The sequence below is a fragment of the Antechinus flavipes genome, chromosome 2, assembly GCF_016432865.1.
Source record: "Antechinus flavipes isolate AdamAnt ecotype Samford, QLD, Australia chromosome 2, AdamAnt_v2, whole genome shotgun sequence".
Taxonomy (NCBI): Eukaryota; Metazoa; Chordata; class Mammalia; order Dasyuromorphia; family Dasyuridae; genus Antechinus; species Antechinus flavipes.
Genome location: NC_067399.1, coordinates 371,996,052 through 372,011,688, shown reverse-complemented (window position 1 = coordinate 372,011,688; position 15,637 = coordinate 371,996,052). Strand labels below are relative to the sequence as shown.

Genomic DNA, 15,637 nt, shown 5'->3' with positions numbered 1-15,637 from the left:
GCAGATAAGGTCAACCAGGCTATAGGGAACTATTCAAAACCATTGAATAGAAGTGATATGACCAGATCTATGTGAAAAAAGACTATCCTGGAAGCAGAAAGGCCAGATTGACAAGAAGGACTATAAAGAAAAGACACTGGGCTCAGAATCTAAGTTGTTTCTGATACTAATTTCTTGTTGTAAGAGTCTAAAAAATAGTTAATATGACAACTAACTATATGATTTTTTAAGAAAGACATGAATTTCTTTGTTTTATTAACTAACATAATATTTCAGGAAGGATACATATCAAGTCAGATTCAGTACTTGTCTTTTTTATACAAAAGCTCGGCAAAGACAAGTACTGTCTCTCCAAGGTTCAACAATCTTGGGATTTCTACAAAGACTGGTATATTCCAGTTTTAGTTAGTTTTCTCCAGGGAGTAAAATGCTTTAATTTGGACATAAGCTCTCCCTCAATACTCCTGCCTTATATATAAAGCAGGTTTTCTATATCTGTTAATGAAAGATCTTTCTAGGAAGAGCTTTTCCTTACTGCATTTGAGTTTGAGGTTTTTATGTCCCAATATATGGTCAATTTTTGTATAGGTTCCATGAACTGCTGAAAAGAAAGTGTACTCCTTTCTGTCTCCATTTCGTTTTCTCCAGAGATCTATCATATCTAACTTTTCTAGTATTCTATTTACCTTTTTGACTTCTTTCTTATTTATTTTGTAATTTGATTTATCTAATTCTGAGAGTGCAAGATTGAGATCTCCCACTATTATAGTTTTGCTGTCTATTTCTTCTTGCAGCTCTCTTAATTTCTCTTTTAAGAATTTAGATGCTACACCACTTGGTGCATATATGTTTAATATTGATATTGCTTCATTATCTATGCTACCGTTTAGCAAGATGTAGTGCCCTTCCTTATCTCTTTTAATTAGATCAATTTTTGCTTTTGCTTGATCTCAGACCAGGATAGCTACCCCTGCTTTTTTGACTTCACCTGAAGCACAGAAGATTTTGCTCCAACTTTTTACCTTTACTCTGCATGTATCTTCCTGCTTCAGGTGTGTTTCCTGTAAACAACATATTGTAGGATTCTGGCTTTTAATCCATTCTGCTAACTGCTTCCTCTTTATGGGGGAGTTTACCCCGTTCACATTTATGGTTAAAATTACCAATTCTGTATTACTTGCCATCTTGTTAACCCCTGTTTATGCTTTTCTCCCTTCTTTAAGAAGAGCTTTTCCATAAACTGAACATAGCAACTGAGAGCTGATTGTTAGAAAGACTCTTAATATGGCTTTTAGATACTAGCGGGAAATTATTTTCCTTCCTATCACTCAACCTCTCAAGACATCTTTTTATTTTAAAATATGAGAGAGAAAATCTTAGACAGTAGAGTCATGTAAAGATTCTCCTATCCTATTTCATTTTTGATAGTACCTAATAGAAATGAAAGATATAATTCAATTCTTATAAATGGCTTTGATTCACAGACAAAGCTTTTGTCTTCAAATAATCAAATAAAATGATCAGAATCATTTTATTTTTGTTCTGGCATCTGAAATCTAACTAATTACAGGTTTAACAATATTAGTGGAAAGTAAGAAATAGAGGGTCTGATTTTTACTGTACTAACTCTGAAGGACTGTTTCTTATGATTTTTACTGCTTCTGTTACTGATAGTATCTGACTCTCATGATATTATTAACAAATAACATTAATATTAACACCATTCAATAAATTAGTTCCAAGTTATTAATCTGTTATTTTTAAGTAATAAATCAAGACATACCTTTCCGTTGTAAATGTAAAACCAATGAATGGCAAATGTAATCCAGAAAAGCCAGTATGAGAACCAGGCGGTACTATTTCCTATAAAAACAAAACAAAACAAAACAAAATTCATATACATACAATAAAGTCAAATTCAAATGAAACAAAAGGGGGAAAAAACCCACAGATGTTGCAGGGATAGGGAAACCCTGTATTTTTAATTCCTGTCTTTTGATTGTGTATCTGAAAAAAAAGACATAAGGAACAGGACAACTTGATCACTAGATATCTCCACTTGGCTCAAAGGATTTCAGGTGGAAAGTATCTTAGAGTTTAACTAATTCAATTCCTTCATTTTACAGATAAGGAAACTAAAACAGGTAAATGACCACAGTGGTTGTTATACTGGAGTAGAGTTAGGAAGATCTGAGTTCAAACCCAGGTTCAGGCACTTACTTACTAAATATGTGATTCTGGGCAAGTAATTTAACCTCTAGCTGTCTCACTTTCCTGATCTGTAAAGTGGTTATAAAAAGTGCACCTACTTCACAAGGTTGTTGTGAAAAATCAAAGGAAATGTATTAGCTATTATTCTTAAAGCCTGGAGAGGCAAAGTCATTTGCCCACAATCACAAGGGTTAGGAAACACCATTGCTTTTTGATTAATAGTAGGCCATATGAAATTATAAAATCTGATAAGCTTAGAAAATAAATTTATAATAATTTATGTGACTGTTTATTCTGTAAAAATAAATGTTGTAAGACACCTGCAATTTAATTTTAAACACATGCTATGTTTTGCAAGGAGTTCCAGATTTTGCCATTCTCAGTCACTTTAAAGAGTAAGCCATTGAAGAAAAGTCAACTAGTCAAGAGGTATTTACTTATTATTATGTAATTGCTTAATATAATGTACGAAATGCTAAAATGTGTGAGTGTTAAAGCTAACGTGGAAGATAAACCCTAGTTCTCATTAAACATTAAACTGGACAATGTTTTTAGCCTGACATTAGGTAAATTGCAAATTGCGAGTGATTAGAAAACATAAGATTTGGTCCACTTCAATTCTATTATTTAGTTTAAGGATGATATAATAGTTTCTTTAAGATCTAGTAAAAAGAAAAATATCAGAGAAACCTCACTAAAAAAAAAAAAATGCTAAAGATCTGGATTTGGAATCAGAAAAACTGGATTCTAATTCTGGTGTTACTTGCAATGTGACTTTGAGCGAATAAAGTAATCTGTAGCTCAGCTTTTTCATCATCAACAATTAGATTAGACCAGATTACTTCTAAGGCCCCTTCTAGTTATAAATCTAAGATCCAACATGTCAAGCAAAGACTTCTTTAGCAATGTCTTAAAAACAAAAAAAACAAATGGCACATTGATTACTTCAGGAAGCAGAATTACTTTTTAGAAAAATGATTTTTGGGAAGGCATGTTCATTTAACTAAACTTCAATTATTTTACTCCTAAACTGTATCATTTGTTTTGGACTGAGAACAAGAGTAACATGGGAGCAAAATAAATGTTCTCTATTATGGAAAAAATGTCATTCTCATTGTCAAGCTGTAAAGTCCAATGAATTGAATTCAACTTATCATATAAAACAAAATTTCTATCAGATCACATTAAACAAATTATAGAACCAAAAAATCAAATTGTAAAACATGTCTCTAAAATTCAGTGATAGCTATCAGTCTATAGATGATTATTTTAAGTTTCTTGGCTTATTCTTATATACACAAAACATATTATATACATTGCAAATCCAGTAAATGTGGAAGTCTAATAAATGGCATTAGACTGTCCTCTTTGTTGACTAAGGGAAAGAGCATTAGAGCAGAACTCAGAACTAGGTGCTATAATGGCTGACTTTTATATAATGTGTGACAGTTTATAAAGCATTTTCTGTAGTTTAATTCTAATTTTAAAAAATTTGTGACACAAGGATTGTTTGAATCCTTGCCATCATTAAACAGATTACTTGATTTGGGCCTCAGCATCCTTATCTACAAAATAGGGAAAGTGTTACCTACCTCAAGGACATTATCTAATTACCAATCTGAAATTCAAAGAGTATCAGAACTCAAAAAATAAGAGCCCCATGTTAACCTGAGTTTACTCTGAAATTTAGAGTTCTCATATCATCATGTATCCATTCTCTTAACTGACCTTATTTTCATTTCCTGGACCTATCTTTTTAAATTTTGGATTTGGTGGTGAGGTCCCTGAGCATTTCTGTATCAAGTACACCCTTTTTTCCCTCATCAGAATTGTTTCTCTTTTTCCTTCTCTCGAGATTTTGGACTTTAAAACCACGCTTGTGCCACTGTCTCACCCTACAACATCCCTCAGCGACAAGGGGCCCCTTGCTCTGCAATACCCATCTGACCTCTTCTCCCATTAGTGAATTCCTCCAGTGGCTTCTTTTTTTTTGTAGATAGGCACGGGCTGATCTTCATTCGTCTCCTGGCCCTGCTTCTAGTCTCTGAACTGTAAAACCATGCCTGGTTACCTTCATTTGCCACCCTCCCAACTTAGCTTTCCAGCTTCCTCCACTATTTCATCTTCCCCTCAAAACATAAATAAGCTCCTTGAGAACAGGGACTTTCTTTTTTGGTTCTGTTTATGTCCCTAGGACAAAGCTGTTACCTGGTACATAATTAAGCACTTAGTTAATATTTAGCTTCTTCCCTTTTTTCCTCCCCTGGTTGATCTCTGCCTCTAGAATTTTTAGTGCATAGACTTTTACCTAAATTTTCTTTGAATTCTATTCTTCCTAAATCTAAAACATATGACAGAATTATCTTCGCTCGAAATTCGAAGACAGAGTATTCATTGTCCCTCTCTATTCCTCCCAAGGTCATAATCATTTCTACCCCAATGATCAATTACTCCTTACATGTCTATTTTACATAATGTTAACTCTTGGTTTTAGCTCAGAGGTAGAATTCCACGAGAAGCGTAGAAAAATAAAGTCCCCTATCAAGATTCTATGTCAGTTATGTCATGTTTCCCAGGCTTATTTATTTCCAGGAGGTTTACCGTACGTTCCAAAGACAATATTACTTCTATCTCTTTTTCCACTGATCTTTATTATTATGTTCTTCACCCTATTTCTCCCCTCTGGTTCCTGGATTTCATCAGATGAATATTTTTCTAATTTTCAAAAGCAATAAATTCATCTTCTTTTATCCATTCTATCACATTCTCTTGGAACAAGGTGAATGCTGACAGAGTCAATACTGAAATCCTAAGTTCTATCTGACCAATTCTCAGGGACTCATATGTCAAATTTCCTTTCTTGCATTAGCATCTAGCTCTTCTTGACTGTTAGCTATACACTGTACACTTCTTGCATAAACATCTGAGTTCATTTATTTTTACTGCTGGCTTGTTTCTTGGAAACTGCATCCTGTGAATTTCTCATCATCTCTACAGCTATTCTTTCAACACTGTAGCTGCTCACTTTGGCATACAGTATAGCTGAAATACAGGCAACTTTCTACCTCCCTCAAACAGAATTTTACCAGTCTTTGTTGGCTCACTATATGTATGGCCATTCCTATATTATAACTTGCATACTCATGGATTCAAACATTACCTCTAAAGAAATAGATGAATCTATATAAAATAAATATGCATGTGCATATATACACACACACACACATATACATATATATACACACGTATGTACATGTGTATATTTATACATGTATGCTATATATAAAGAAATATATAGTCCTAATGTCTCTCCCATACTTGTCCTGCACTATCAATCTATCCCTCTTAGATATTTCCCTTCTGAATCTCAAACTCAACACATAAAACAGAATTAACTAGCTTTCCCACCAAAAGACCACTAATTTTATGGAATACACCAACTTCTTCTCAAATTCATACATAATCCCTGAATCACTCTCGAGTTTTCCCTTCCCTTTATCCCATCAATTATCGATATCAATCTTGTCAAGTCTACCTTTTTATTTTTCCACATAAGTCCACTTTACATTCTGTGGCCTCCACTCGTTTAAAACCCAAACACTAGTAGCAATCTCTGAGTTGAACTGAAACTTTGAACATTATTTCTAGGATAAGATAGAAATTTAAGGGCCCTCAACATTACTATTCCTACATGCTTTCCCATCCTTATTCCACGGGACTAACCTTCACAATCTCTACATACCAGCCAAAGAAGACAATGTGCTATTTTCCAAACTTAATACTTCATTTCCTTTCTCTATGAATTTTCATATGCTGTCCCTATATCTGGAATGTACTTTCTTCTCGTGTCTATAGGATTTTTGTTTTCCATCAAGGTTAGACTCAGACCCAGGGGCTAATTCTTTAGTTCAAAGGCTCTTGGGTTCCCTGTATTGCAACTTTCTTCCTCCCCAATCTTCCTTTTACCATACTCATTTGTATACATTTTATATCCCTCACCAACCCTCAAGTATAACATGGGCCCCCTGAAGGCAAGGACTTTGATGCTATCTCTGTATGCCCAAAATCAAGCAAAGTAGTTTATACACAGTAAGGTATAAATATTTATCAAATTAAATTGACATTATTCTTAAAGGGCTGTGTATTCACTCTGTTATCCATACTTGATTATATCTTCTGTAACTCTTTAAACAATCTAAATTTGTCCATAATGTAACATCCAAATAAAATTTAAGCAGGATCTTCATATTTACTAAGTGCTTTCTTCAAAATAAACTTGTGTAGTATAGTCATCCACAATCTAATGATGAGGAAATAGGGAAAATATAATTTCTGTAATAAGTACACAAGTCTCAAGTGATGGAACAAGAATATAGATATAGATAGGTAGCAATATACACACACACACACGTATGTATGTATGTATGTATACATAAACACAAAGGGGAAAAAATACAAATACAAGATATTATATGTGCATAGATAATCAAACATAGAAGTATTTCAGAATAGCTACCATGAAAAATATAAGTGAAATTCTTAAACCAACACTTTAGAGAAAGTACAAAGGGCAAGTTGCCCAAAATTTCAAATCACAAAATTTATCTTTGGAAACCAATTGCTTAAAAAAAAAAAAAAATTGGCATGCATCTTTCACTTGAAACTATATAGTAAATAATAAAGCAGTGTTTTTATGCTTACCGGATTTCTTAACACATCATCATCTACATCAAAATTTGATGTATCGGACGGACTGCTAACATCTGGAATATAAGGTGCTTCTAGATTCCGTATGTCTTCCCAATTTATTCCTTCAAAAAATGCATGCCTTTTGAAATCTTCTATTCCATTCTGCCCTAGTCGGCGTTCTCTACTACAGATGAGTCTTTGAATGAGGTCTTTTGCCTCTTCAGATACATCTGTGACATGAGAAGGAAACTGAAATCGCTCCTACAAAAAAAATTAAGTTCAACATTTATTCAGATATATGCTGATACATATATTGAAGGAATGCCAAGTTTTGTGAAAAATCAAATAATAGACAACAGTAATCAAAGTTGAAGTTCCAGTTCAAAAAAGTCCAAAAAGTCATTTTGCAATGGTAATTAAACACCAACCCAGACTAATAAAATTTTAAAATCAGAATTTTCAGACTTATTTAAGATTTGTTATCTGGAAAAATATAAACTACGGAGAGGGAGCAACTTTGGAGAAGTATACTTGAAACAAGTATACTAGAAACAAAGTGTTAACTCAGTGGAATTGATGAGATGATTGTTCTCTAGTTCACATATATACTTAGTATTTAGCATGGTAATTTTAATGGTTCTCTAAATTCACACATAATCAGTATGCTGTAATAATGTAATTACAATAAGGTATATATAAGGGCCAACAAGAACTGGAAGACAAACATTTTATCTTTGACTATCCTCATGGTGACTCTTCTGCCTCCTGCACTATGGGGGAGACTGGCAGATTGGCAGACTGCTAGACTGCTAGAAGAAACTGGGGACAGTCAGTCAGACTGTGAGTTAGACTGCTGGAAGAGACTGTGGAGTAGACTGGTTCAGACTGGGAGACTGAAGGAGACAATAAAGACTTTGGACTCTATTCCTGACCATTCTGGTGTTGTCTATCCTGCTGAGACCAAGGCCTTCCAGAGGACCTCTAGAAAGCTAGCTCAGACATTACATTTCTGGTTAAAAAAAAATATCCCTTAAAATCAATATATGTTCCCCTCCTTTTCATCTGCTGATGCCCTTTCTGTATGTGTCTAAATTTTCTGTGAAATACTATATTTTGGGAAGTTGTCATTTTAGGAAATGGGTAATGATAGCCTATAACATTATCTGTAAAGAGGGAGAGGTGTCAAGGGTGGAGGGAGATGCAAAATGAAAAAGAGAGACAAAAGGACCTAAAGTTAATCTTACCTAGAATTAATGAGTTCTCATAATTTAATACCTTAAAAATCATTGCTCTATTCAAACATATATAACAATTAACAAAACTGAGGATTTCTATGACAGCCTTAGCCAAACACTCCTCAGAAAAACATGACGTAAGTGAAAATTTTAGGTGTTAAATGAAATACTGATCTGTAACTTAAACCTTTGGCAATTAGCAATAATTTTCCATCATATACTTTTTGCCTTAGAGAAGAACTACTTATGCTTCCTCAACTTGCTACAAACATGAAAGAATACTCAAGACAAGATTCAGGTTTTGCTCTCTAGATCTAAAATCTTAAAAATGCAATATTCCAAAAATAATTTCAGATATCATTTCAAAGCAAAATGCATATTCTGGAACTGATATTTTTTAATTATATGTGACTTTCAATTCTAAATTTTAGGCATTTTAAAAAGAAGTCTGAAAAGTTTTTGTCTAGATTCATCAAATTGCATTGGTGGGAATATTTTGATTTTTTTTTTTTTTTTGGCTACTGAAATATTAGGCACATATTATTATCTGAAGGTCAATTACCTTTTTTCAATACATATAATTTATAAGTCCAGATTTTTCATAATTATACTAAAATTATGACATCTGTTTCCCCAAAATTATTTATTGTAAAATATTTTAGATTATAATCAAATTTTTAACATATCAATTCAATCACTCAAGGGATAAAAGCACAAAATTTTCCCTTTACTTTCCAAATCAATAGTTTACTTGAGAGATTAACTTGAGAGATTGGGGTAAGAAATTTTATTAAAAATCAAAATTACAAACATTAGCCATTACCAATATTTCCCATTTTAAAAAATCATAAAATTTAGTTTTTTCACATCTGTAGAGTGAAAATACCATTATATATCCGAATTTCTCAAAAACAATGTCCATTAATGTCTTATATACAGTAAGTTTATTTCAAGAAAAACTTAAGAGTATACTTCTAGGACAAAGAGCTAAGATGGTGGAGTAAAGTCAGGAAGCTGCTCAAGTTCTCCCAGTTTCCTTCAAAAACTACATAAAACCAAGCTTCTGAATGGAATGAAATGAAACTCTCCAGCTCAAGATAGACTGAAAAAATTTTAAGAAAATTCAGTCTCACCGTGGTGAAAGAGGTATTCAGCCCAGGTCAGACAGACTCTAAGAAAACCAGTGAGAAGGTCTTAATAACAGCAAATCAGTAACTAAGACCCTCAGTCCTGGCTCAGTAGAGGAGCAAATCAATGGGGCAGCTTCCAGCCCCAACTTAAAAGGTAAACTCTGGGAAACCAGGCTTTTTCCTGAGCAGGCAAAGCTATCCTCAACAAACACAAGGGGGCTATGCTCAAAGCCAAAGCTCAGAGCTGCACAGGAAGCTTGGGACAATGTCCCCTTTATCACAGAGCAGATCTTAAAAGTTAAAAAAAAAAAGGGGGGGGAGGTTGGGGGGGGGAATGAGGAGGGGAAGGTGGAGAATGAGCAAGAAATAAAAAAGACCCTTGATCACAGAAAGCTACTATGGTGACAAGACACAAACTCAGACAAGTACAGAATGTCCACACAATAAATCTCAAAGAGTAAGATAAATTGATTTCAAGCCCAAAGAGGTTTCTTGGAAATGCTCATAAAAGACTTCAAAAGGAAAATAAGAGAGATAGAAGAAAAAAATGAGAAAATAAGAGGTATGTATAACAGGTCAACTATTTGGAAAAGGAAGGAAAACATTTGTCTGAAGAAAATCATTCCTCAAACAGAATAAATCAAATGGAAAAAGAGAAACAAACGATAACTGAAGAAAGTCACACATTAAAAATTAGAACAGGGCAAATGGAAGCTAATAACATTGTAAAACAGCAAGAATCAGTCAAACAAACTCAAAAGAGTGAAAAAACAGAAGAAAATGGGAAATACCTCATAGGCAAACAGCCAATCTGGAAAATAAATCCAGAAGAGACAATTTAAAAATTATTGGTCTAATTGAAGGCCATGACAAAAAATAGAATCTGGATCACATTCTACTAGAGGTCATTAAGGAAAACTATCCCAATATTCTAAAAACAGAGGAGGAAATACTCATTGAAATAATTTATGGATCACCTCTAGAAAGAGATCCCACAAGGAAAATCCCCAGAAATATTGTTGTGAAACTCCAAAATTATAATCTCAAGGGAAAAATGTTGCAACTTGCCCGACAAAAACAATTCAAATATCAAGGAGCAAACAGGCAGGATTACTCAGGCTCTGGTAGATTCTACAATAAATGATCAGAGGTCCTGGAATACCATATTCTGTGAGGCAAAGGCCCTGGGTTTACAACCAAGAATTAATTATCCAGGGACATTCAGCTTCATCTTACAGGGAAAGAGATAGATCTTCAATGAAATAAGAGATTTTCAGTCATTTTTATTGAAAAAACAAGAACTAAACAGGAAATTTAATCTATGAACAAAGGACTCAAGAGAATCATAGAAAGGTAGATGGGGAAAAAAAAATATATATATATATATTTAAAAGTTAAACTATTTACGTCCCTAAGTGGGAAAACAATATCTGTAACTCTTGAAAACTGTATCTGTCTTTGGGGCAGACAAAGGGGGGCATCATATGGACTGAAAGTGTGATGATGAATGGAATTTAATGTGATGACATCAAAGGAAAATACATTAAGAGGTGGGAAAAGGTCTGTATTGGAAAAAGAGGAAAAGTATAATGAGATAATTAGTTCACATGAAGCCATGCAAAAGACTATTACAATTGAGATAAAGAGGGGAGGGGGATGAGCATTGTCTGAAGCTTGATCTGATCAGTTTTGACTTTAAGAGGGAATAATTTAATCATTCAGTTGGGTATAGAAATTTATCTAAACCTATAAAGAACTGAGGAGAAAGAAGAAAAGGGAAGAACAAGACAGAAGGGAGGGCAGAAACAGGGAAAAGGTAAGAGAAGGGGGACAAGGTTGTTACAAGATAAGGTAGTGGGTGGGATGGGGAAAAAAAAGCACTAGTAATAGAAGGGGGAAGAGGAGAGAGGAGATAAGATAGTAGGTGGGATAGGTTAAACCAACAACAACAACAAATAAAACCATACTACTAAAGAAAGGGTGGAAAGAGAGAACAACAGGGGAGAAAATAGAATGGAGGGAAATACAGATGATAATCATAACTGTTACTGTAAATGGGATGAACTCTCCCATAAAATGGAAGCAAATAGAACTGATTAAAAAGCAGAATATGTTGTTTACAAGAAACACACTTGACACAAAGAGACACAAAGAGTAAAGGTAAAAAGCTGGAATCAAATTTATTATGCTTTAGCTGAAATTAAAAAAGCAGGTATAGCAATTCTAACCTCAGATAAAGCAAAAATAAAAATAGATCTTATTAAAAGAGATATGGAGGGAAAGTACATCTTGATAAAGGGTACTATAAATAAAGAAGTAGTAATGATACTTAATATATATATGCACCAAGTGGTAGAGGATGCAAATTCCTAGAAATTTTAAGCCATTTACAAGAAGAAATAGACAGCAAAACTATTCTAGTAGGAGACCTCAACCTTCCCCTCCCAGAATCAGACAAATCTAACCACAAAATAAACAAGAAAAAACTAAGGAGGTCCATAGGACACTAGAAAACTTAGATATAATAAAGCTCTACAGAAAATTGAATAGGGACAGAAAGGAATACACCTTTTTCTTGTCAGTAAATAGCACCTACACAAAAATGGACCATATATTATAAGGCATTAAAAACCTCACAATCAAATGCAAAAAAGCAGAAAAAGTAAATACTTGCTTTTCAGACCACAATGCAATAAAAATTATATTCAGTAAAGGGCCAGGGAAGATAGACTAAATACTAATTAGAAATTAAATAATCTAATTTTAAAGAACGAGAGGGTCAAACAAATCAAAGAAACAATCCATAATTTCACCCAAGAAAATGACAATAATGAGACAATATACCAAAACCTATGGGATACAGCCAAAGCAGTTCTTAGGGGAAATTTTATATCTCTAAATAGCTAAATAAATAAAATAAAGAAAGAAGACATCAATGAATTAGGTATGCAACTAAAAAAAAAAAACCTAGAAAAAGAACAAATTAAAAATCCCAACTAAATGCCAAATTAGAAGTCTGAAACTCAAAAGAGAGATTAATAAAATAGAAACTATGAAAACTATTGAACTAATAAGCAAAACTAAGAGTTGGTTTTATGAAAAAAAAAACCTAATAAAATAGATCAAATTAACTTTTGGTTAATTTGATCAGAAAAAGGAAAGAAAAAACCCAAATCACTAGCATCAAAAATGAAAGGAGGGCACTTATCACCAATGAAAAAGAAATTAAAGCAAAATTTGCCCAACTCTATGGTAGCAAGTCTGGAAATCTAACTGAAATGGATGAATATTTAGAAAACTGTTCAGATTGACAGAAGAGGAAATAAAATATTTATAAACAATCCCATTTTAGAAAAAGAAATTTAACAAGTGACTTCTACCAAACATTTAAAGAACAATTAATTCCCATATGATGTAAACTATTTAGAAAAACAGGTAAAGAAGGAGTACTGCCAAATTCCTTCTATGACACAAATATATAGCACTGATACCTAAGGCAAGAAGGGCCAAAAGAAAGAAAGAAAATTACAAACCAATCTCCCTAATGGATATTGATGCAAAAATTTTTAAATAAAATATTAACAAAGAGCAACTTACAGTAAAATAATACATTATGAACAGTGGGATTTATACCAGGAATGCAGGGCTGGTTCAATATCAGGAAAACTATTACCATAATCTACCACATCAATAACAAAACCAACAGAAATCATATGATAATCTCAACAAATGCAGAAAAAGATTTTGACAAAATACAGCACCCATTCCTAGTAAAAACACTAGAATTTTCCTTAATATTTTAATAATATTAAATTAATAATATTAAAATAGTAAATTTCCCTTAAAATAATAAACACTGTCTAAAACCTACAGTAAGCATTACTGGTAATAGAGAGAAGCTGGATATATTCCCAATAAGATCAAGGATGAAATAAGGATGCCCATTATCACCACTACTATTCAACATTGTACTAGAAATGTTGGCTTTATCAATAAGAAAAGAAAAAGAAATTAAAGGAATTAGAATAGGCAATGAAGAAATAAAACTATCACTCTTTGCAGATGATATGATGATATACTTAAGAGAATCCCAGAAAATCATCCAAAAATTTACTGGAAACAATTCACAGCTTTAGCAAAATAGCAGAATATAAAATAAACCCACACAAAATCTTCAGCATTTCTATATATTACTGACAAAGCCTATCAGCAAGTGAGAGAGAAATTCCATTTAAAATAACTGCAGACAAAATAAAAGACTTGAGGGTATACCTGCCAAGACAAACCTAAGAATTATATGAACACAATTACAAAACACTTCTCACACAAAAAAAATCAGATTTAAACAACTAGAAAAATATCAACTGTTCATGGCTAGGCTGAGCTATTTAATATAATAAAAATTACAATTCTGCCTTAATAGATCTACTTGTTCAGGGCCATACCAATCAAATTGCTAAAACATTGTTTCTCAGAACTTGAAAAAATAATAACAAAATTCACCTGGAAAAACAAAAGGTCAAGAAAATCAAGGGAATTAATGGAAAAAATACAAAGAATGGTGGTTTAACAGTACCAAACTTACTACATTATATAGCATCAGTCATCAAAACCATTTGATACTGGCTAAGAAATAGAGTAGTGGAATAGTGGAATAGATTTAAATATATACCTGACACAATAATCAAGGCCTATACCAATCCAGTATTTTATAAATCTCCAAATTCCAGCTTCTGGACTAAGAACTCACTATTTGACAAAAATTGCTGGGAAAACAGGAAACTAGTGTCAGGAACTCAACATGAACCTAAAGTTCACACACTATACCAAAATAAGGTCAAAATGGATACATGATCTGGGCATAAAGGATGATACCATAAATAAATTAGGAGAACAAGGGATAATTTACCTATCAGATTTTAGGAGAAGACAGGAATTTATGACCAAAGAAGAACCAGAGAACATTATGAAAGGCAAAATGAACAACTTTGATTATATTAAATTAAAAAGGTTTTGAACAAACAAAACCAACAGAAACAAGATTAAAAGGGAACTACAAAGCTGGGAAACAATCTTTTCAGCCAGTGTTTCTGATAAAAGTCTCATTTCTAAAATTTTAAAGAATTGGGTCAAATATATAAGAACACAAGTCATTCTCCAATTGATAAATGGTCAAAGGATATGAAGAGACAATTTTCAGATGATGAGATTAAAACCATCTATAGCTATATGAAAAAATGCTCTAAATCACTATTGATTAAAGAAATGCAAATTAAAACAAACTCTCAACTACCACCTCACACCTCTCAGATTGGCCAAGATGACAGGAAAAGATAATGATAAACGTTGGAGGGAATGTGGGAAAATTGGGACACTAATGCATTGTTGATGGTGTTGTGAAATGATCTAACCATTCTGGAGAGCAACCTTAAAGGGCTATAAAAGTGTGCATACCCTTTGACCCAGCAGTGCCATTAGTGGATCTGTATCTCAAGGAAATCATAAAAGAGGAAAAAGGACCCACATGTGCAAAAATATTTGTAGCAGCTCTTTTTGTGGTAGCAAAGAATTGGAAAAAGAATGGATGTCCATCAATTGGGGAATGGCTAAATAAGTTGTGGTACACGAAGATAATGGAATATTATTGTTCTCTAAAAAATGATGAACAAGCTCATAGAAAGGCCTGAGAAGATTTACATAAATTGATGCTAAGCAAAACAAGCCAAACCAGTAATACATTGCACATTCTTGCTGTTAATGATCACTATGAAAGCCTTGGTTCTTCTCAGTGTTTCATTGATCCAAAGCAATCCCAACAGACTTTGGACAGAAAATGTCATCTGCATCCAGAATTAAGGAGACTGAATATAAATCAACAAATGCTATGTTTATTTCTTTTTTCTACTTTTTTTTCTCTCCCATGGTTTTTCCCTTTTGCTCTGATTTTTCTCTTCCAACATAATTCAAAAAGAAATATGTATTAAAAATAAACTTATTACAATTTTAAAAAAAAGAAAAAGAGAAACTTAAGAGTAAATAATTTTAAATGTGATAATTATATAGTTAAGAAATCTTGTCTTAACAAAGCATATTTTTTGAAATGAGCTATACTCTGAAAAAAACAAAACAAAACAAAACAAAGTAATCCTTAGATTAAGTTAAGACACTTTATGAACTGCAAATGTTTGTGGCCACTGGAATATCATTTTGTAAATTATGGCATGATCTCATGGCATGAATGCTCCTGAAAAAACTGTGCACAGTGAATAGTTGTATTTATTCATATTTTCCCTACTATTTTTCCTTATAATTTCAGATATGCTGTCTTATAGAAAAAAAAATAATGATGATATTAAATTTAAAACAAACACA

At 32.8% G+C, this 15,637-nt stretch overlaps 1 protein-coding gene across 2 annotated transcripts in view; it reads right to left on the bottom strand.

Moving 5' to 3' along the window:
* CDC42BPB (CDC42 binding protein kinase beta) overlaps nucleotides 1–15,637 on the bottom strand; it is a 152,044-nt gene that overhangs the window by 63,305 nt on the left and 73,102 nt on the right. For both annotated transcript variants that reach the window (XM_051978322.1, XM_051978321.1), the window contains exons 8-9: nucleotides 6,913–7,161; nucleotides 1,784–1,863 (exon numbers count right to left, since the gene is read on the bottom strand). In XM_051978322.1, coding sequence (XP_051834282.1) covers nucleotides 1,784–1,863; nucleotides 6,913–7,161 — 329 coding nt within the window. The remainder of the gene's footprint in view (nucleotides 1–1,783; nucleotides 1,864–6,912; nucleotides 7,162–15,637) is intronic.